The sequence below is a fragment of the Schistocerca piceifrons genome, chromosome X (genome assembly GCF_021461385.2).
Source record: "Schistocerca piceifrons isolate TAMUIC-IGC-003096 chromosome X, iqSchPice1.1, whole genome shotgun sequence".
Taxonomy (NCBI): Eukaryota; Metazoa; Arthropoda; class Insecta; order Orthoptera; family Acrididae; genus Schistocerca; species Schistocerca piceifrons.
In genome coordinates this window covers 706989832-707014585 of record NC_060149.1, presented here as the reverse complement: position 1 = coordinate 707014585, position 24754 = coordinate 706989832, and the positions used below count along the sequence as shown (strand labels likewise).

The following is a 24754-nucleotide window of genomic DNA, read 5'->3' as shown; positions in this document are numbered from 1 at the left end:
TTACCTGCCTTGGGAGCACTCCCCCCCTCCAGCCATCAGGGACATCAGTCTCCACTTCTCAGGCAGAGAAGCGTAAGTTGTCTTTGGCTCCTCTTGTTAGGAAGGGGTCCTTGGGTCCCTCACTTCCCAGGTTTCGACTAGTGGGAAAGATGACACCCACCAGTGGCTGAAGTGCCCAAAAGCAGCTGGTTGTAGGGCTTCACAATCCTCCTCAGTCCTGGAGACTGAATCAAAGAAGCCCTCCCAACCAAAGAAACCCAAGGAGTAGCGAGAGAAATCTAAAAAGAAGACCCCCAAGAACAAGGAAATTGTGGTGGCACCCACACCACTGCTACCTACAAGCTCTGCATCTGAGAATGAGGTGGAGATTCCGGCATCTGCTTAGGACCTAGATCTCGCCGGACCCTCAGACACAATGGATATAGACTGCTCGAAAACTAAGTCAGTGGCAGCAGGGGATCCTGAGGCGTAAACTGTCTCATTGAGTGTTTCATGCCTTCCCTGCCTCACAATAATGTCATCCTCCAGTGGAATTGCTGCAGTTTTCTCCACCACCTGGCTGAGCTACGGCAACTGTTAAGCTTTACACCTGCTTTCTGCATTGCTCTCCAGGAAACCTGGTTCCCAGCACTGCTGACCCCTACCCTCAGCGGCTATAGGGGATATTACACAAATCGTAGCGAATATAATAATGTGTCAGGTGGAGTTTGCGTCTGTGTCCTGAACTTGGTATGTAGTGAACCTGTGTCCCTTCACACTCCTCTTGAAGCTGTTGCTGTCAGGATAAGGACAACACAGGAAATAACTGCCTGCAATGTACATCTTCCTCCAGGTGGTGTGGCACCCCTGAACGTCTGGGCTGAACTGATTCATCAACTCCCTAAACCTTTCCTACTTTTGGGAGATTTTAATGCCCATAACCTCTTGTGGAATGAAACCGTGCTCACTGGCCGAGGTAGAGAGGCCAAAAATTTACTGTCTCAGCTCGACCTCTGCCTCCTAAATACTGGGGCTCCCACACATTTCAGTGTGGCTCATGGCACTTATTTGGCCATTGATTTATCTCTTTGCAGCCCAGGACTTCTCCTTTCTGTCCACTGGAGAGTCCATGATGACTTGTGTGGTAGTGACCACTTCCCCATCTTCCTGTCACTCCTTCGGCATTATGCCCACGGACTCCTATCCAGATGGGCTCTAAACAAGGCAGACTGGGAAGCTTTCACCTCTGCTAAATGTCCCCCACATGGTACCATCGATGTGATTGAGTGGGTCACTGGAATGATCACATCTGCAGTGGAAAATGCAATCCCTTGTTCCTTAGGATGCCCCTGGTGAAAGACAGTACCTTGGTAGTCGCTGGAAATTGCTGAGTCCATTAAAGAGTGTAGGCAGGCTCTACGGCGGCAAAGCAGCACCCATCTCTGAAGCACCTAATAGCTTTCAAATGGCTCTGTGTCCACGTTCACCAGCTCATAAAAAGAAGGAAACAGGAGTGTTGAGAGAGGTGCGTCTCAACCATCAGGTGCTGTACATCTCCTTCCCAAATCTGGACAAAGAGCAGACATATTTTTGGGATATCAATCCCCAACAGGTGTCCCTGGCATTACGATCGATGACGTGTTATCTACCGAAGCAAACATGATTGCTAAGCACTTTGTTGAGCACTAAGCTCAAGCCTCTGCATCAGAAAATTACCCCCCAGCCTTTTGCACTCTCAAACGGCAGGCGGAAGGAAAAGTCCTCTCATTCACTAGACACCACAGTGAACCCTATAACGCCCCATTTACAGAGTGGGAGCCCCTCAGTGCCCATGCACATTGCCCCGACACAGCTCCTGGGCTGGATCAGATCCACAGTCAGATGATTAAACATCTCTCATCTGACTACAAGTGACATCTTGTCATCTTCAACTGGATCTGGTGCGTGGTGTCTTTCCATTGCAATGGTGGGAGAGCACAATCATTCCAGTGCTCAAACTTGGTAAAAACCCGCTTGATGTGGATAGCTATCTGCCCATCAGCCTCACAAACGTTCTTTGTAAGCTGGTATAACCTATGGTATGTCGGCGGTTGGGTTGGGTCCCTGAGTCACCTGGCCTACTGGCTCCATGCCAGGGCAGTTTCTGCCAGGGTCACTCTACCACTGATAATCTTGTGTCCCTCGAGTCTGCCATCCGAACAGCCTTTTCCAGATGCCAAACCTTGTTGCCATCTTTTTTGATTTACAAAAAGCTTACGGCACGGCCTGGCAACATCATATCCTTGCCACATTGTATGAGTGAGGTCTCCAGGACCAGCTCCCGATTTTTATCCAAAATTTCGTGTCACTCCATACTTCCTGTGTCCAGGTTGGTGCCTCCCATAGTTCATCCCATATCCAGGAGAATGGGGTCCTGCAGGGCTCTTTATTGAATGTATCTCTCTTTTTAGTGGTCATTAACAGCCTAGCAACAGCTGTAGGGCCGTCCGTCTCACCTTCTCTGTATGCAGATGACTTCTGCATTTTGTACTGCTGCTCAAGTACTGATGTTGCTGAGTGGCACCTACAGGGAGCTATCCTTGATCGGGAACCAGACCTTTACCTTAATGACGATCCACTCACTGTAGTAGAGACATTGACTCTCAGAAGTGGTTTTTGACACCCAATTGACTTGGCTCCCTCACCTTTGTCAGCTTAAGCAGAAGTGTTGGCAGCACCTCAATGCTCTCCGCTGCCTGAGCAACACCAACTGGGGTCCAGATCACTCTATGCTGCTGCAGCTCCACAGAGCCCTTGTTCAATCCCGCCTTGACTATGGGAGTCTGGTTTATAGTTCGGTGGCATCCTCAGAATTGTGTTTACTTGACCCAGTGCACCACTGTTGCATTCAACTAGTGATGGGAGCTTTTAGAACGAGTCCGGTGACCAGCATCATGGTGGAGTCCAGAGTCCCTCCACTGAAGGTTAGGCGTGCACAACTGCTCATCAGTTACGTTGCACACATTCGTAGTTGCCCTGCACATTGGAATTACCATCTCGTTTTCCCAACCACTGTGGTTCATCTCCGGCATTGGCAGCCCAGGTCAGGGCTCATGATTGTGGTTTGCGTCCAGTTGCTTCTGTCTGAACTGGAGTCCTTCCCTTTACCATCTCTACTTGAGATCCATTCACGTACACCTCCATGGTGGATACCTAGGCTGAAACTTCGCCTGGAACTTTCATATCGCCCTAAGGACTCAGTTACTCCTGCGGCTCTCCGCTTCCACTTCTTCTCTTTTCTTGACGTGTTCCGGGGCTCTGAAGTGGTTTACACTGATGGCTCAATGGCTGATGGTCATGTGGGCTTCACCCCCGTTCACAGAGGCCCTACTGAACAGCATTCGTTGCCTGATGGCAGCAGTGTTTTCACTGCAGAGCTGGTGGCTATATCTCATGCTCTTGCGCACGTCCCTTCATGCCCTGGTGATTCGTTTCTTCTGTGTACTGACTCCTTGAGCAGCCTACAAGCTATCAAGCACAGCTACCCTCATCATCCTTTGGTAGCGACCATCCAGGAGTCCATCTATGCCCTGGAACGGTCCAGTCATTCAGTGGTGTTTGTCTGGATCCCAGGTCATGTCAGAATCACAGGCAACAAACTTTCCAACAGGCTACACGGGAACCGCTAATGTTGTTCGGCATTCTGATAACTGACCTGCGTTCATTATTACGTCTCAAGGTTTTTTGTCTTTGGGAGACGGAATGGGATAGTCTCAGTATGCTCAACAAACTGCATGCCATTAAGGAGACTATGAATGTGTGGAAGTTCTCCACAATGCGGGCCTCCCACAGGGACTCTGTGGTTCTCTGCCGGCTCTCCATTGGCCATCCTTGGGTGACCCATGGCTACCTCCCGCACCGTGGAGACCCATATTCTTTAGCACTGTCCTAGTTTGGCTGCCCTGAGACATCATCTTCAGTTACCTGACTCATTATCATTAATTTTAGCAGGCAACACCTCATCGGCTTATTTGTTTTTACATTTTATATGTGAGGGTGGGTTTTATCCTTTGATCTAAATTTTAGCACATGTCCTTTGTCCCTCTGTGTCCTCCACCCTAGTGCTTTTAGGGTGGAGGTTTTAATGTGTTGCAGAGTGGCTGGCTTATCCTTTTATTTTCGTGGTCAGCCAGCCACGGTAATCTGATCTCCTCTTTTACCCTCTTCTACTGGTATTTTGCACCTCTGTGTTTTTCTTGTCCTGTTTTGTTCCTTGTAGTGTTAGTTGCTCTTCTGTCGTTCTTGTGGTTTTTCCTTCCTCTCAGTATTGTGCTGTATGTCTAGTTTCTTTTATTCTTTCCCTTGTGGAATTGTTACAGCAGGAACAAGGAACCGATGACCAAGCAGTTTGGTCCCTTTCCCCCCTTTTAAACCAACCAACCAACCACTATATAGTAGAAATGCTGATCAATAGATTTGCAAGTAAAAAAAGTTTTGAAAACTTTGTCTTAGCTTTCAAACTTGCAGTTTTATTCAGAGCACACAAATAGGATGCACACATGCTGCAGCTGGATTGAAGTTGTCATCTCAAATTGGGTAGAGTTGATTCATGCAGAAGAGAGGGAAAGAGAGGAGGGCTGTCATCCAATGTCCATATGCTGCTTCCCCAGTTTGCACCTGTAGGAACTGTTATGTGGGAACATGGCAACGCACAGGGCTCTAGAAATGCTTGATGTGGCTGTCAGTGTCAATGTCCGGAAAGAGAAGACTGTAAAACCATAAACTTCATGCACCTCATTATGATATGCACCCTGTACCAATATCACTTGACAAGTTGTGGGGGCATGTGGTCCATGAAGCTGTGGCCATAGCAAACAGTAAGTACTGTTTTATTCCAGAATACTATCTAGTAAGTCACTTTACAGAGCAAGCATCTACTATACACAAACAGAACTCAGGTTGTCTATCAATTAAGACAAATGTTGAGTAAAGCAATTAAATTCTAAAAGACTGGTGTCTCGGGTTGAACACCTCTCCCCTCTATGGTTCTCAGTAGGTGAATTGACAGTTACAACAGGGCCTTAAAACTAAGGATAATTACACTAATTTCAACCTCTATACTTCTCACAACAATCGAAGGTACAACGTAGCTTTACAGTATGATCAGTATCCTTCCTGCAATGTGCATGTCACTGGCATAGTTGTAGTATGTGAAACTGATACAGCAGTGTAAGTGGCAGTGATAATAGAGCTGGTGGCTACAAACAGCAGAGCAGACAAAATCAGGACTGCTGGTTACAAGATAGCACCTGGGTTGACACACTTGTACAAGTACTAGAATGTGTAACATGTGTACACTAAGTCTTAAAGTTAGGTCAGTGCGGACAAAACATTATGTGAATGGGGTTTTTAATAGTAAGTAAAATTCAAAATGATTAATCAAGAGAAGTTAGTGTTGTAATAAGAATCTGTGTAAGATTGCATTAGTAAGATGACAGTGGCCAATTCAGAGGAATTGGTGACTGCAGATGCAGATTGTTTAAATGAAATTGAGTGTAGTATAAATTGTGTGACATTGTGTTGAGACACCTTTGCATGAGCCTTCATTTCAGTGTGATAAAAACACACACACACACACACACACAGTGTCCCATGCTCTTATATATGAGCCAACTCAGTGACAATTTACTGCATCAGTCTGACAGTAAAGCAGACCATAATCATGGAATAAAATGCAATGAGACTATGAATGTAGACTAAATGCTGTAAAATTTAAAGGGAGGAAAACTCTTCAATTGGAAATCCTTTATTACTTGTTATACAAAGCAAGGTTGCCATTCTTTTAGTATTTCATTCCAAAATTTTATCAACGTGACAGGCAGTACCAAGTTATTTCATGTATAGCAACTACTCACAGTGCAAAGCAGCTGATCAGAATATTTTGTCATGTTTGTTCTGTAATAAGTAAATTGTGTTCACCTCGTAGTATACATTTGCAAAAGAATTGGTTTGTGTATATTTGACATGTCAGAAATTGACATACAGATACAATAATTTTCACAGTAACAAAAAATGGTATAACGGTCAAATGATATTTCTGTGAACAGAAATATGTACTTACTGGGAGAAGTAATAAGCTGTACCCACCTCAAATTACCAGTTTGTCCTGCATGAATTCATCGTCTGAGTAATAGCATTAATGCATTAGTGTTCCATATTGCTTTTTCAGTGGACCTAACTTCATATGCATTAACTTGTTCACTTTTAAACTGTTATAAATTTTGATTTCCATACATACAGAAGAGCCAGCATGTACAGTTTCAGTTGGTGGGTGGGAAGCATAAAGTTGTGTTCTTTGTATGAATAAAATGATTTTCCTCGTATAATTCCTGTCTGGTCTTCAAAAAGATAATAATTTCACAAATACATGAGAACAGTTGTGTTAGTAAAAGACAATACCATACCTGATAATAGAGTCAGAGTAACGAGTATGTATGCGCGCACGTGCACACGCACACACACACACACACACACACACACGTGCCAACTCAAAGTTTTGTTGAAATTCAAGACTAAGCTTTTGAAGGAGTTATTTTTTTGTATGTTGTCATTGTTGTGAATAACATTAATCTGTTCACATTTTGACTGGGTTCTGAACTGCATCATATGAGTTTTAGATATGTTCAGGTTCAACTCATTTAGCTGAAACAAAGTGTGAAACCTGGTGGGAATACTGACAGGGAATTCCTTCTACATCCTGATATTTGCCTAACATAAATGTATTGTCTGCAAACAAAACCAATGGGGCACATTATTTATTGTTTGCTGTGACTATGATTTCATAGACCAGCTGAGACCCTGTAACTACTTGGATAATTTTGATACAGAATGCATCTTGGAATGAGACATGTAAGGTTTTTGATTTTGGGGTTTTCTTTTTTGGAGTCCCATAAGCTGTGTGTGCTGTCATGTTCTCTGATAATACTCTCACACCTCATAGACTCAACCTAGCATCCACTCTTTTGCCAAGACCATCAAAAGACTACCTCCTGCCTACTGGTTTTGGCAATTGCTTCGTGTAGCCCTGTAATTTAATAAATTTGTGTTTGAAAGGGAAGAGACTATTTACTTATCAACTGCTCCTCATCCAGCCTTGGTACACTATCCTATCATGCTGTACCATTGCCTGCCCCCACCCCCCTCCTTCTCCTTTCACACTCACCCCACAGACTGTATACATCTCAGTGAACCCCATTCATATTAAAAGGTTTTCTACTCTCCTTCATAGTATTATACAGTACTGAAGTACACTTGAACCTCTTGTTTATGTGTTTGTCAGCTGTTGATGTAAAGAAATTCATACTGCATCTCTTTACATTGTTCTGAGTGTTGCTACATTACTACAGTTACAGTCCAGCGTTCCTTTGTATTACATATTTTTTAGATGCCCAGTTATTAGCTATATAGTAATTTGTTTTTCTCTATCTTCTTTCCTTACAGGTTTTTTTGGAGTATCTCCCATCTAGAATTGGTATTTCTGGATCATCAGCAAGTCTTGTTTTACAAGTTTTCCTGGAAAACTACTTTGGGCATTATTTTGAATTGTATCCAGATTGTGACTTCAAATCTGTGTATGACCTTCCTGTTATTGAAGCACTGAAAATACTGGTGAGGTCTTACCTGAGTGACCTCCAGTGCTATAATCTTGCTAGTAAAAAGAATACCAGTGACAAAAGTTGCACACCTGAAACTCCAGAAGTTAAAGAGAGTGCAGATAAATCACCAGTTCTCTTTGAAAGTTGTCGCTTTGTGTTCCTTCAAAAAATGCCTCCATTTGCTCCTAATTTGTCTGAAAAGCTTCTAGCACATCAGAGAGGTGAAAACACGGATCCAAAAATTCAACCATCAGATGAAGATAAAGGCCACAAAAATGAAAGTCTTGTTAAACTTCAGGTAACATTTATGTTTATGTGTATATACTCGTATATTGTCATAGATTTGGATGTTTACACTCGTACACGATTTTGTGTTTAGTAATGTGCTCTAAAGGTGTATACTGTTGAACAGCAAGATCGAAATATGCAGAGGAACTTGCAATATAATTGGAAGACTACAAAATTGTGAAATTTTCCAGTTTTTTCATCCATTGATTTATTCATTTAAGATGTAGAACTTATTTATAGAAGTAAATATTTTTGATTGTTTTAATGTGTGTACTTGTTCCAGAGGTTTTAGGTGCTTCAAATGGTATCAATGACATGACTTTTTGTGCATTTGCGTCATAGACTGTCACCTACGACTTATTTTGCAGTTGACAATCTGACTGTCGGCAACAACTACAAGTTAACTTATATGAAATGAGTTTCTACAATTTTCCTAGCAGATATGTGTGATTTACTGGTTGTGGGCATCAGAGACATGTATAGTAATTTGTATGGGCATGATAGAAAATTTTGTTTCTTTTCATACTGGGAATAAAGTAATTTAAATGTGAATACAAAAGCTCATACAAATAATAAAGTTTTACATGTAAAATCTTTACATTTTGTCCCAAATGGTAATTAAACTAGTTTTTTTTATTTGTGAACGATCTTTAAGCATTCTTCTACTCAAGAAGCCAACTGTCCATGACAAATTGGACATTCATAGCATGATTCATGAGAGCTGTTTTGTTGAACACACACTCTATACAACTTTGTTGGTCATGATTTCTTCTCCTTGGTGGGTAAAACTGGCAGATAGAAACTTATTTTAGCATGTTTCAGGGTAAGTTTGCTGTTTTGATTAAAAGCTTTGAGCATTTCAGAACTGTGTGTGTTACAAATGGGGGGAAAGTGTTTCCACTTGCAACTAAATACATTATAGTTTTGTTTCTGTGTTATCTATAAAGGGCAATCAAATGAAAATGAGGCAGATGGGAAAAAGTAGGTAAAGTGTTTATTATTAATTTAAAAGTGAAATAGGTGTTGGCATTTTTATAATCTTTTTGTCATGGTATCACATGAGCATGATCTACCCCTATGTCTACCTATGTACTCCACAAGCCACCATATGGTGCATGCAGAGGGTACCACATACCACTACTAGTCACTTTCTTTTCTGTTCCATTCAAAAATGGAGAGAGGGAAAAACAACTCTCTAAAAGCCTCTGTACAAGCCCTAGTTTTTCACATCTTATCTTTGTGGTTCTTACACAAAATGTATGTTTGCAGCAGTAGAATCATTCTACAATTGGTGTCAAAATGCGTGTTCTCTAGATTTCCACAGTAGTGCCTCACAAAAAGGCTATTGTCTTCCTTCCAGGGATTCCTGTTCGAGTTCATGAAGCATCTCTGTAATACTTGCATGCTGATCAAACTTACTGATATTAAATCTTGCATCACACCTCTGAATTGCTTTGATGTCTTCCTTTAATCCAATCTGGTGGGACTCCAAACATGGGAACAGTACTCATGAATGGGTTGCCCTAGCATTCTGTAGGCTGTTTTCTTTATGGATAAGCTACACTTTCCAAAAATTCTCCCAATAAAACAAAGTTGAGAGTTTGCCTTCCCTACTCTCAAAGTGACATGCTCATTCCATTTCATATCGCTCTGCAACGTTATGCCTTGATATTTAATCAGTGTAACTGTGTTAAGCAGCATCCTGCTAATGTTGTATTTGAATGTTACTGGATTGTTTTTCATACTCATCCACATTAGCTTACATTTTTCTACACTTGGAGCAAGTTGCCATTCGTCACACCAATTAGAAATAATTTCTAAGCCATCTTGTACCTTCATACAGTCACTCAATAGTTACACTGTCCCATACACCATAGCACCATCAGAAAACAGCTATTAATTGCTGCTCACCTTGTTCATCACATTATTTATGCATATAGAGTATAAGGGCACTCCTATCACACTTCCCTAATGCACTCCTGATGATACCATTGTCTCTGATGAACACTCACCATTGAGAAGAACATGCTGGGTTCTTTTACTTGAAAGGTCTTCAAGCCACTCACATATCTGGGAACCTAATTCATGTGCTCCGACCTTCATTAATAGTCTGCATTGGGGGCTGCATTTGTGACTAAGAATGTGATCCAGGTATTTGATGCTTGGGGCAAAGAAACTGCACATTTCCAACTGAAGTATAACCCATTTCCCTGGAGCCGTTTCAAAGGGGTTCAAGAATCTTGTGATGTTCCACGTGCATCAACCCCGTAACAATAATATGAGAGGTGTTCCATAAGTAATACAACATCTTTTTCTGAAAGCTGGTTGGTTTTATTCATGGTGTCTATGCACCATATTATTACCCATTATTTTGGCTACAAATCCCTATTTCTCAACATAATCTCCATTCAACATAATGGCCTTATGCCACCTTATGGTGAGGCCCTGTATGCCCACATAGTACCGCTCTACTGGTTGACGTCAGAGCCAACGTCTAGCTGCATCAGTAACCTCCCCATCATCCGTGTACTGCTTCCCATGGAGTGCATTCTTCATTGGGCCAAACAGATGGAAGTCAGAAGGTATGAGATCTGTGTTGTAGAGTTGATGAGGAAGAACAGTTCACAGAAGTTTTGTGAGCTCATCTCAGGTGTGCAGACTTCCGTGGGGCCTTGCATTGTCATTGAGAAGGCGAAGTTCATTTGCATCTTTGTGGCGAAAGGTCTCCGTAGATATTGTGCAAGCACCTACGAATATCTGCAGTGCACTGGTTTTCTGCCAAAAAAACTCAATGACACCTCCGTGCTTGGAATGTACCACTGTTGCAGACACCATTTTGAAAGCTGTGTACAGCGTTACCACCAATCAGAACTTCCTGAAGCTACAGGTACAGTAGCTGAAGGGGGAATATTCCATGATGTCCCACAAAAAAGTCCACATTTTTTCAACCAAAATTGGTTGAGAAAAAAAAAGTTTTGCATTACTTATTGAACGCCCCTCACAGCATCCAAATAATGAACAAAGTGCAGAATACCTTGGAAGAAATTGTTTGAAATACTTTTTGAAAATGGCATGTGCACGCACAATCCCAAACGGTATGCAGTTATATCTTTATAAAGTGATCAGCGCCTGACATGAAGCATCAGCAAGCAGCAGTCGGTGATACGCATCCTTTAAATCTATCTCCAAATAATTCTGGCTCCAGGCACTTAAGTCAAGAACTCCTCTGTGTGGGACAGGGCATAGAAATGAATGGTGGGCTGTGAATTTAAATCATGTCAAACATGTAATGACCCATTTGGTTTTTTAATTATTATTGTTATGATTGACAGAACACAAACTCAATTACTGACACATTTTTATTACTCGCACCATTAAAATAAAAGTCCATTTCACAACCCAAAATCTGTTCTTATGTGTCCAGGTAGTCTGGCCAAGCGTAGACAGTGAATGATAGGATATGTCATAGCACAGCAAACTGAGATGAACTAGCTGTAGTGGCTTGCCTGCTCATTTAAATAAGGCCACTCATTGTATTTGTTCCTGCACAAATGTGGTGGTGGCCAAACGTCGCGATGGTTCTTGCTCTACAGCCCATATCGAAGTCGACCTGTCTGGCCAGCTGGCAAGTCTTCCCAGCATACCGTGGCTGTTGTTGTTGTTGTTGTTGTTAATCTCTTTGACAGATCGATTGAGATAGCCATAGCCGGACGTGGTGCTGTCACTGCTCAGACCCTGTTGACAATCAAAGTGATGTGAGATCAGGATGTGGGCGATGTCCATTTGCTCTGGCTACCTGGGCTTGTCTCGTATGGTGCTGGGTCATCCCTCTGTGCTGGGTCATTAATGACCTGCAAGAGCTGCTGGCTGGCTGGGGTAGGAGTGCAGCACTGGAAGTGTCCTGGGCAGAACTGCCAACAGCTCCTAAGAGGCACAACTCTAGGTGCAAGGGCAGGGTCACCAAATGGTTATTTATTTTAATTTTATTTATGGCAGAGCCATCTCTGTCTCCAGAATCTCCAGTGAGGGTGATTCCTGAGGCTGCTTGGGAGTGGGCTGGCTGACAGGAGACAGCTGCTGGGAGTCAGTGAATGGTGATGGAAGGTTCTGCAGGGGTTCCAGATAGAGATGGGTATTGCCTGCTGAACACAAAGAGCACTGTGTGTCTGGAGGAGACATGATGTTGTCCGGGTTTATGGGATCCCAGAAGACCTCCCGGTCTTCCACCCAGACGGTGAAGACCTTCTGGTCTTGCTGATGAACAATGGTGGCCAGGGACCAGGGTACCTGCCATCCAAACCCCCATGCCCTCACTGGTCTGCCTGGCCGATACCTGTTGAATGGCATTGCTGGTGAGTGGTTGGGCCATGGCACCACCAGATGCAGAAGTGTCCAGCAAAGGAGTTCTGCTGGACTTTTCTCACCCATCGGTGTGGACCTGTATGAATGCAAGAACGGAAGTAGCACATCTTTGGTTGACTGTTCTTCCACATATTTTTTCATTTGGGTTTTAAAAGTGCCTACCAGTCCACTGCCTCCACATTTGGGGGTGGAAGTGCGGGGGGGGGGGGGGGGGGGGGACACCCCAAATGTGTTGGATACCATTATGAGTACAGAAATCTTCGAAAGCTTGGCTCTGGAACTGGGGCCCATTGCCAGAAACTAGAGTGTGAGGGAGGCCCTCATTCGAAAAAACTTTGGAAAGGGCAGCGATCATTTGTTCTGAGGTGATATACTGACAGTTGACAGTGTAAGTGAAGTGATAATAAGCGTCAGTGATGTTGAGACGCATTGTGTTGAAAAACGCCCATGCTAGATCTATGCAGTCTCGATCCCACAGTGTCGTGGCTGCCAGGTGTGGGGCAGACATCTGGCATGGAGCCACTTGTTGTGCTGCACAGTGATGGTGTATTTGTATTATACTCTCAATGGACCAGCTAATCCCTGGCCAGTTGGCAAAACAGTGGGCTAAGGCTTTCGTTGTTGCAATTCTCCAGTGTCCTTGATGGAGCAATTGCAGCATGCTGTGGCGAAGTGTTGATGGGAGTATGACTTGTGGTTGACATCACTCAGTATCCAAGAGTAATATTGTATTCACTATCAACAGTTGGTGTCTTAACGAGAAATAATGATGCAGTTGTTTATTTCCTCTTTGCAGTATTGACTCCAGCCAGCCCTGTAAGATGTCCTTTTGTACTACGTGAAGTATGGGATTTGCTTTAGTTTCCTTGGCAATTAGTTCACTGGTGAATGGAAAATTGTCTGAGGTTATCCACAAGTTGTCGTATAGTTGAAAAACCACGAGCTCATCCTGATCAAACTCATGATCAAGACCCATGGGCAGTCTTGATAAAGCATCAGCATTGGTGGGGGCAGAGCTATTCCTAAATTGTATGGCATACTGTTATAAGGATAAGAATAATGCCCATCTCTGGAGGCAGTTTGCAGTTTTGTCTGGAATCTTGAAGGCCACATTGAACAGTGCGATCAGTGGCTAGCAGTCAGTGATGAACTGGAAGGTATTTCCATAGAGATAAAAATGATTTGTTTTAGTGCAAACATGATTGCTAATACTTCTTTCTCTATTTGTGAATATCTCTGCTGTCTGCTGTGTGGCATTTAATGACTTGGATGTAAAAGCGATGGGCTGTTCTGACATGTCAGCATTTTTTGAGCAAGTACTGCCCCCACGCTGTGATCTGAGGGACTGACAGCTCCAATGAGTGGTTTCCCTCACTAATAATGGGCCATACGCAGTGCAGACTGTAATTGTAGTTTCATGATTTGGAATGCGTGTTCACATTTATCAGTCAAATGGTTCAAATGGCTCTGAGCACTATGGGACTCAACTGCTGAGGTCATTAGTCCCCTAGAACTTAGAACTAGTTAAACCTAACTAACCTAAGGACATCACAAACATCCATGCCCGAGGCAGGATTCGAACCTGCGACCGTAGCGGTCTTGCAGTTCCAGACTGCAGCGCCTTTAACTGCACGGCCACTTCGGCCAACCATTTATCAGTCCAGAGAACAGAGTGCCTGTTTTACACAGCTGATACAGCGTCATATTGTGTCTGCCACAGGTTGCAGGAACTTTTGGTAGTATGATATTTTCCCTAAGAAGGATTGCAACTGCTTCATGTTTGTTGGCCTGGGGAGCATGGCTATAGCTTCTACTTGTTTGTTGGTTGGTTGAATCCCTGTAGCAGAGAAAATGTGGCCCAAGATTTCAATTTATAGTTCGAAAAAACTGCACTTCTCTAAGCTGCACTTTAACTCAACTTCCTGCAAGACTTGGAACAAAGTTTCAAGGTTTGTTAAATGTTCTTCTGGCATGGATCCACTCATGAAGATGTCATCCAAGTAGTTATGCACGATGACACATTCTGGAACAGCTGCTCCAAAAAATGTTGGAAGATTGCCAGTGCGCTGGCGATGCTGAAGACCACTCTTTTTAATTTAAAGAGGCTGTGGGGGGGTATTTACCACTAGACTTTTTTGAGAAGTGTGGTCTGTAGGAAGCTGTAGATACACCTCAGCCAAGTCGATTTTGAAGAAGTACCTGCCCCCACTCAATTTTGTGACGAGGTCCTCCAGCCAAGGAATGAGATACGTGATCTGTTTGAAAGTTGACAGTCACTTTGAAGTCTCTACAGTGCCACAACTTTCCGGATGGTTTTTTGGCTACAACCAGCAACATGACCCACTCGCTGGATGTGACTGGTTCAATAACATCCAACTGGGCTAACCAGTCTATTTCCTCCTTGACCTAGATTCAAAGGGACTTTGGCACCTGGCAAGCCCTAAAAAATGCGGCTCCACCATATGCATGAGCATTATATGACCTTCGAATGATTTGGCTTTCCCCAATCTGGGAACAAAAACTTGATGTTAGGCCTTGCATAATGTGTATATTTCTTTATGTGGCTATCATCTGACACCAGGTTTACAGAATATTGGATTGAGAAGCCAAAACTTTAGAAGGCATGCATGCCAAATACATTTTCTGTGATGTTACTATTTGATACAAAAACTGTTATTTGTTGGGCTATTTTCTGTACGAAGCTGATATAGTTGTTTGGCCTTTTAACAGTATTCGCTGTTTGTTATAGCTGGCAATTTACCACCATATAGGGTTCAACTTCAGTGACATATGTTGGACAATTGATCAAACTGACCATAGCACCAGTGTCCACCTATAGCTGGATTGCCTTATCCTTAATTGTATGGTCGATAAAGAACTTGGCTGGTAATGAGCTATTTTCTTCCATCTTGTTAACTCAGGGTTTGGGTGAACAAGTCATACATATGTATGGAGGCATCTATCTTATCCATAAATCAGTATGAAACTCACATTGTTTTACGGATAAAATAAATAACTCCATACATATGTGTGATGTGTTTACCTAAAGCCTGATTAATCTGATAATGACGTATAAATTCAAATGTGTACTGAAAAGAAAGTAGTCACCACACAACCTGTGACTTCTATGAACTTTTATAGCAACCACTATAGCACTGATACAACCTTCAAATTACATAAAAATGGGTGCATACCTCTTACGTGACTTCACTTCACACTTGTTAGCAGGGCAGCTGCATTCTCCGTAGCAATGATGGTGTGGACCGCAGTGTTGTCCTCATGCTGCAGCTGAGGGCACGGCCGGTGGGTCGCTTGTTGATGAACTTCTACAAGGTGACCACACCTTCTGTAGGCCTAGCGATCTGCTGCACAGTGCAGGCATGTGCATAGGACAGAAGTTTCTTTGACATATGTGAAGTAGATTGCAATGCCAAGGTGCAAGGGCATTTCTAACCTGCCCAATTAACATTACAAAAAAGATCACTTGATGCTGAGTGGACAGCAGAATAATATCTTATGAGATGGTGGTGATCTGGACACCTGTGGACTTGGGCAAGACTTAGAACCATAATTTTAGATGATGAGTTAGAATCACCAATTGACTGCTGCATGTAATGGTGACTAACAACTTGGGGAATTCGAATTTCATCCATAAAGGTATGGTCTGCTGCTGAAGCAATCTTTAAAGATTTAGTGGATTTAAGTGCTTCACAAAGACTAGAATTGGACTTGGCCAAAGATTTAGATGTGACCTCAGTGTCAGGGGCAAGGTGCAAAATCACACCCTTAGTCAATGATTCTGCATACAAATCTGCACAGCTCTGGCATGTAAAATTGGACTTGTGAGCAAAAGAGCCTGCATGTTGCCAGCCCAAGCTGTATCCGTATTGTGGGTAATTCATTTGGATCCGAAAGTGGTTGCAATTTCTGTACCACTTAGTATAAACAACTACTACAAGACAAGAGTAATGCACTTTGCTGCTCACCAGAAATGCCATAAGCAAAACAGTACAGTTCAGAATGGTAGAGATAGACTTCCTTGCCATATGAAGACTCATTGAAGGCAATGAACAGTGATTGAGGGCATAGCCACAGCCACCCACTAATGTGGTTGTTGCTGCTGAGACAAGAGCTGCAGGAGAACAGCATGCTCTTGAACTTCAAACTGTTGCTGTTGTAGTCGGAGCCATTGTAATTGGAGCTGTTGTTGCCAAACTTCCAGGGACTTGATGCACTGGGTATGAATGTGTCACCATAAGCATGGTATGGTAAGAACTTGTCACCGCTTCTATGTCTGCTCCTGGTACAAATGTGTAACCCATAAACAAAGGCAAGTGTATCATTAGGAGTACATGGAAGAAACAACAGTAACGATAGCCAGAAAGTCAAAGTCCGAAAGCAGGATCGGTACCCAATACCAGCTAAGCGTGAATGGTAGTTAGTCATGCAGCATGCTAATAAGACTACTGTGCAGCTGCTTGCTTAGACCTGTGCTGTTATTGACTGAGGCCACGTGACCCATCACTGACACCTCTGGTGACAACTGTCTGTTGTTAGCTTTAAAACCTTCGAACTGCTACCGATTTTATCCACTGGCAGGGATATTGAACCAGTTCCAAAATTTAATGTAAAATTATATAATTTTCCTTGCAAATGTATAACTAGCGTGTAAAGAAAGAAAAGAGAAGATAAACTTACAGATAGTCACCTCTTCACTCATTCTTTTGTTTCCTATTGTGGTGGGTCATATTATACTCATTGAACTGCTTAAAGCTTGTCTGTTGTCACTTTGAACCTCATGCATAAAGTATATTAAGTGACTCAATTACAACTTAACATTAGGCAAAGCTTAAAGTTTACATTTAGCATCTGAAATGTGCTGCAATTCATGTTCTTTTGTACTTTGTATAATAGTCAGACACACTGGTGCATGGGCAAAGAACATCTGCTTCACCTATCCCTTTTGTAATATTTCTGCAGGGAAAGTAGCTAAGCATTTAGTTTTTATTTTTAATGAATCTCACCTCTGTATTTCATATACAAGAATGAAATACTCATCAATTTTTAATTGTATATTATGTACAGTTTGTAGAGGAGTGGCTATAATTAGTCAGAACATATGTTTGGTATTATATTCTTGCTGCTTAAGAGTGAGCTATGCTATTTAAAAAATGATACTACAATATTCCCATTTTGTGTGGGCTCCAATTTTTGAGACCAATTGGACTTATTTCTCAGAGATAAAAGTATACATTATTATGTCAAAGGTTCACATCTTCCCAGATTGTAAAAATATAATTTTGCATTTCATAGTGCCTTCTTTGCTCTGGGAAACTTCCAAAGGAGTGTGTTGTAGAAGTTTACCAATTTGTTCAAACACACCCACAACTTCATGGAAACCTCAGCCTCCAGGTCCTGTGTGTCTCAACAAAGGAAGCAACGAATGTTTTGCTGAATTTCTGTCCTCAAACACTGCTGCAGTTTGCCAAAGTAAGGTGGTTTTTAAATGATTTTATAATAATAATAATAATTACTTCATAAAATAGTGAGTAATAGATTATAGTAATAGTGAGTAATAGATTATACTATCTGATCAGAAGTACCCAGACATCCCTGTGTAATGCAGAATGACCACTAGATGTCAGAGAAAGTAGACCCACCAGTATAAAAGGCGGGAGGGAGTTGTCAATAGAGAAGCTGTTGTGTTGGCAGAAGAGTCAATACCGTGTTACTAGTGGAGGCCGAAATGCACGCGTTTTAGCTTACGCAGGCTGGCGTGAGGAGGGAAGAACTATACGGATGTGAGGTCTGGAACATGACAAGGAATGAGAATTCAGAAAGCGGACATAATTAGTTTGATACTTAACTTTAATCCATTAATGATGAACGTCGCTCTTGACTGTACATGATTCATAATATTATCTGTTCAGATTATAGTAACTGAATATGGCGCCTTGCTAGGTCATAGCAAATGACGTAGCTGAAGGCTATGCTAAACTGTCGTCTCTGCAAATGAGAGCGTATGTAGACAGTGAACCATCGCTAGCAAAGTCGGCTGTACAACTGGGGCGAGTGCTAGGGAGTCTCTCTAGACTAGACCTGCCGTGTGGCGGCGCTCGGTCTGCAATCACTGATAGTGACGACACGTGGGTCCGACTTATACTAACGGACCGTGGCCAATTTAAAGGCTACCACCTAGCAAGTGTGGTGTCTGGCGGTGACACCACAGAAGCAGTATCAACTGATTGGGTCCGTGAGGAGAGCTCAGTGATTTCGAACATGTACTAGCCATTGAATGTTACCTGAATAACAAATCCATCAGCAACATTTTGACCCTTCTAAAGCTACCCAAGTCTACTGTTGGTGATTTGATTGTGAAGTGGAAACACGAAGGAATAACTGCATCTAAACAAAGACCAAGTAGACCTCACGTACTGATGGGCAGGAACTGTTGAGCATTGTGGAGGGTGGTTGTAAAAATTCACATGAAATCAGCAGAAGGAATCGCTTATGAGTTCCAAAGTGCTGCCAGCAGTCCAACTAGCCCAATGAGTATGTGCAGGAAGTTAAAAAGAATTGGGTACGGTGGTTGAGCATCTCCTCTTGAGCCACAAATTTCTGTAGGGAATGCTGAACGATGCTTCACATGGTGATTCCATTGGACAGTGGATGACTCTAAAAAAAGTGATTTTGCATAATGAATCATGCTGTACCCTGTGGCAGTCCAGTAGAAGTGTTTTGGTTTGGCAAATGCTTGAACAACTTTACCTGCCATCATATGTAATGTCAATAGTAAAATACGAAAGAGGTAGTGTTCCACTATAGAGGTGTTTATCTTGGTTAGGGTGTAGTCCCCTTATTGTGCTTAAGAAAACACCAAATGCAGAAGTATATTTTACAGCATTGTGTACTGTGAACAGTGGAGGAACAGTTTAGAGACAATATTGATTGTATCAGCATGCCAATGCAACATTGTGAGGCTATACTTTGTGGATATTAGCATTTCTGAAAAGGACTGGTCTGTCCAGAGTCCTGACCTGAACCTAATGGAACAACTTTGGGATGAGTTAGAACTTTGACTTCGCTCCAGACCCCAGCATTCAACATCACAACCTTCTCTTGATTTGGCTCTCAAGGAAGAATGGGCTGCCATTCCTCCACAGGCATTCAGAAATCTCATTGAAAGTGATTCTAACAGAGTTCAAGCAGTCATAAGAGGAAAGTCTGGCTACACCACATATTAATGTCCACAAACAGATGTCCAGATACTTCTGATCAGGTAGTGTATGTTTCTTTGAGTAAAGCTGAATTTCAACACTTTCAGAAGTATGTTTCAAACTGAGAGTGCCTCATGATTTGAACAGTTCATTTTTCAGCTGAATGTTCTATTTATTTACATACTATAATAAATAAATTTGTTGAGAATTTTGGAAGGAAACTGAAAAATAACTAAAAATACTGATATAAAGTTGTAAGTTTAGCATCACACTCTTATTTTGGACACCAAAGAAAGTTCATTTAGCATTTTTATGCATCACAGTTTAATAAATCAGTAATGAAATAGAACTGAAGGGAAAAAATGAGGCATCACTTTCACAAACATATTCACATTTTTTAAATGTCTTTCATTGTTAATAGTATGAGCTTGTTCCTGAGAATTAGCAGCTTTCACTCAGTTAATACTAGGCAGAACTCCAATCTGCATTTGGACCACATGCCATTGACTCTAGTGCAGAAAGGCATGCAGTATTCTGCTACATCCATTTTCAGTAAGCTACTACAAAAATGAAAATCACATCACAGTAATCCAAACATTTTTAAGTTTAAACTGAATAATTTCTTCATACCACATCCCTTCTATGCTGTTGGGGAGTTCCTGGATAAAAATTAAGCAAATTCATGTGTTATGTTGTTGATCATGCTAGTTTCTTACTCAGCAGCTTGTCATCTTCATATAATTCATGTAAATTTTGTCTTCTCTTTTATTAACATTTCTGTTGCTAATTAGTGTACTGATTCATTCCATTATGTATATTTGCTCAGTTTTATCCTATGGATCTAGACATATAAAATAAGATAGTAAAATATTATTGCACAGTGACATACCTCTCTTCCATTCCTGGTAAGGGGACCAGAAAACAAATTGTAAATCATTTACCACCTCTCTCTTCAACACCTCACCGCTCCTTTACAAATAATATCTAGAATCCTTGCAATTATATGCAAGTAAATTTTAAATATGTGCCTTGCCAGTGGATTTATACTTTGTGTCTTTTTCTTTTTTCCATGGAAAAATAAAGTTATTTCTGTGTAACAGCTCTTGTTATTTTAAGTGAATCTGAGATTTAACTTGTAAGTTTGTAAATAGCTGCTATAAGCTGAAGTGTTATACATTTGAATCACACTGAAACTCTCTCTCTGTTTACAGGACAGATATACTGTTGACAGTGAGTACAAACATTTGTTGTCATTGTTACACAAGAAAATCAGTGCATTGTCTGATGAGTTACTGAAGCCATACTACATGCGAGTAATGAATGGTAAGACTTCCAATACTAAATCAGATGTTATTCTGTGTATGTATTCTCAAGTACCTGTCTCTTCATTATTACTCAACTGTAAGAATAATAAAGTAAGTAAATCTTCACATGATGTGACATTGCAGCTTTCCCAGCATTACAAATATGCTTTTCAGGTTTGCCACTGGATAACTTTGTGATAAGTCCCACAATATTTCTTTGAATCAGCTGCTTGATATCTTCATGTAGTTGTGGTGGTTACTGCTGTGAAATGCAACTGGTAATATTCATTTATTGGGGTCATGCAATGACAAAAGTAGAACTCATTGAGCTCCTTGTTGAAAACCACAGCAAGACCTTCAGAAAGTGCATCATGGGCAACAACTATGCTGCTGCCTGCTTCTAAAAACTGAATTAAACCTTTGCAGCATGCTTTGTTGGGTATATTATCAGAGATTTTTGTTTCTCACATTTTAATTTACTGGCAGCCAGCACTTAATTGACTCCCACGTCCCTATTGAGGAAATTGTCTGCCATAAGGATATATATGGCTTACTTAATAATATAATTAATTCAGCTTTGAGCCATAGCGATGTCCAACAGCATAGTCATTGCCCATGGGAAATTTGCATAATGCTTATCTTCAGTTCCTAGCTGGGGTTACAGGGAGTGCTCTTTTTGTTCAGCCGTAAGAGCTTTTCCACATATCTCATTTCTGCTCATGGCCCTGATAAATTTGGATGCTGCTACAGAAATATAATCACTTGTGTCAATAGCAAATACCAGAACTATCTGAATATGTCAAACAGTCGCTTTGAACAAATATCATGGGGCTTATACAATTTTTTCTGGTGACAACTCGAGAAATGTATTTGCAACTGTTAACCTTATGTTACAGCATGAACTTTTCATATGTAGTTATGTTGGAGGTTTTTCCATTATTTGGTGTCCTGCATCTGTTGCCAGTATAGTGATGTTTATTTTGATGTGAATTTGTTTGGCAGTTCATGGATTTATTAAAAATGTTAGGTCTGTTTGTTAGTTATTTAAAAACAGTACACAGTTATATATGGCTTAGCATTCCATAGATTAAGTATTTATATGACTGTCTGTGTTGATTTTGCAAGGAATATGGAACGCACGGGTTCCAGATTGACAGGCACTTGAGACTTTGATAAATTTTTTTTAGGTGCACAGTATTTGGCAAAAATTATAAGCAGAATCTCAAGCCACACTATGGTTCTCATTCCACATTAGGTTATTGATTTTTTTTCATGCTTCTACAAATATCTACTTTTGGTCTTAAGGAAATAGTAACGAACAACTTCCACAAAATCTGATATGAAAACAATGCAAACTCCCATAGTGCTAGCAAGTGTTCAAAGTGAGGGTGATGGCTTCAGTGGCAAAATACTGGAATCATAATCAGAACGGTCTCAGTTTGTATCCTAGTTAGGATGCCTAATTTACACCTTGTGTGGTTTCCTCAGGTAGGGTTACAACAAAGTTTGTCCAGAGGTTTGCCATTACAGTCATTTGTTGCTGAATGCTGGATAATTTCCATCATACTGATGCTGCATATACAAACTTTTTAATTTTAGTAATCATGATGTTGGATATCTTCACATTTGTTTCTGCTCAACAGTTTCATTTTATGCCTTTACTCTGAACAACAGTTGGTCAATATATTTCCTCTTCTATGTTAGAAGAGAAGTATCAACAACATACCTGAAATCATTTATGTTCCATTCTCCAAGTTTCATTCCTTTGTCTGTCATATTGAAGCCTGTTCATCACCTGAGTGAGTACTGTATAGTATACAGCACTGTCATACCTAGTCAGGTGCAGTGGAGGGCAGCTGCACCTGGCGTGAAGGAGCTCCATAATTTTGGAAGTATAACTATTATGTGTGGCCAATGAGATGTTTTCTGTTGTTCTATAGATGTATTTTTTTTTTTTAAATGCAAGTTATTGTCTCCTTTAATTTGATCTCCAAAAATAGCTGGACCTATGAACATATCACTAATCATTACAGACACTACATTGATACATAAAAGTAACCCTGAAATTATTTTCCACTGGACCATGTGGATTGTAATGCAACCATGAATGGTTATTAAGTGTGTTATTGATTCCATCCTGTTCAAAGGTGGCTTCAGCATGATTATTATTTATCCAGTGACAAAATTCAAGCCACAAAGCACACTTTCTGATGTAAAGATGTTGCTTCCACTTAAGGTGAATGGGGTACAAACTTCCTCTCCTTCTAAGTACTTCACTATCAAAAGGGTGTTAAACTGTACACTTCCCTTTACAAGTTTTCTGTACGTAATGCTCATCATACATTTGGTTGCAAGTTATCAACATATGTAGAAAGTTTCTGCATGCTAGTTATAGGACTAACTTACACAATCGTAATAATATGCATAGAAATATTGTTACAAAGTCTTTTGTGATGGAGTTCTTAAATAAAAAGTTCTTCGTTTACTTGCTACATCAGTTTCAGGTAAAGTACTGAGCGTTTGATGACTGCCTCCAAAATCTTCATCAGGAGCTAAGTTTTCTATGCTATTTCTGTGTAGGTAGAAACACAGTTTATGATAACTTGAACTGACGGAAACATAGAGACTGACAGAACAAAACAAAAAGCAGACAGTTCTGGAGATGAATCACAGTAGAGATCATGAAGTGAACTAACAACCATCACAAGTCCAGAGCATAGCTAAGTTATCTAAAGCATATACAACCATCCAAGGAGAAAAATCCAATTGCAAATGCAATTCAGTCGTGTGTAACTAAGACTTAAGTGACTGGTGAGAGATTGGCTGCAATTGCTGGGCTGTGGTATATTGGTAAACACTCATCAGGGGGTGGTGCCACCTCACATGCTTGCCACCACAGCCACACCCTCTGCAGCCGCAAGTAGCGTCTGTCACCTGGAACCTGAGTATCTCTGATGACAGGCTACACAGGAATCCAAATCACTCTCAGATAATAAATCTCTCCCCACTTTAATCGGCATATAGGACCAAAAGTGGCCCAGCTTCTGCCAACTTTGCCATGGGAAGGGAGAGAGAAATGTACAAATGCCTGTCAAAGACACCTTCAGAGGGCCATTATCGTGTTTGGCTGGGGTGGTAGATGGTGCCATCTGTGAGAGTCCTGGCTGATCAACAGAGTCTGGGGAGCAGCTTAGGCCACCAAATTAAGTTGTCATCATTAGTTTGCACATCTGCATGTTGGAGGTCCTGACCATCTGTTCAGTTTCTGAATTGAATATGGGATAGAAAGGAATGGTGGTCAGGTGCTCACTGCCATTGTACTGACAAAAATCCTGAGGGACATTGTCAGAAACTAAAGTGGAAGCGAACTCTGTATCACAGATATGACGCCCAGCGCATGGATGGTAGTTGCTGTTGTAATTTAGCCATCCATGTGACATATGGAAAGCTAGAGAGGGCATCAACAACAAGCAACTACATCACTCCCCCTAATGGACCAGCAAAATCAACACGTGCCCTATGCCAGTGCCAGTCAGGCTGTAGCCAAGGGTTGAACCTCTGCTTTGGGGCAGACTGGTTGTTGGTGCAGACATGGCACTTCCGTGCAGTGCATTCATTGATGGCATCAATCTCAGGCCAATACACATGATGCCACACTACTTCCTTCATTTTGCACGTTCCCCAATGTGCAATGTGGAGGAGTTGCACTATGCGTGGGCGGAGCATGAGAGGAACTACCACTTGGCATTCAGTATCATCCATACCCAACAAAATAACCCCCTTGATAACATTAAGCATGTGCCATAAGGAAAAATATGTGCATCATTCCAGATCAGCATCCTTAGGCAAATGCTCTGGCCAACTCCACTGTACAGCAGACACCACCTTGCAGAGAAACTGCTCACAGACAGTCTCTGGTGCTACTTTGTACACCATAATTAGAAATCCATCGACGGTGTGTTGCTGGTTT

General features: G+C 41.5%; 1 protein-coding gene across 1 annotated transcript in view; it reads left to right on the top strand.

The window, feature by feature from the left end:
- LOC124722046 (Hermansky-Pudlak syndrome 3 protein) overlaps positions 1-24754 on the top strand; it is a 166455-nt gene that overhangs the window by 127943 nt on the left and 13758 nt on the right. The window contains exons 14-16 of the mRNA XM_047247236.1: positions 7459-7911; positions 17577-17753; positions 20692-20803. Coding sequence (XP_047103192.1) covers positions 7459-7911; positions 17577-17753; positions 20692-20803 — 742 coding nt within the window. The remainder of the gene's footprint in view (positions 1-7458; positions 7912-17576; positions 17754-20691; positions 20804-24754) is intronic.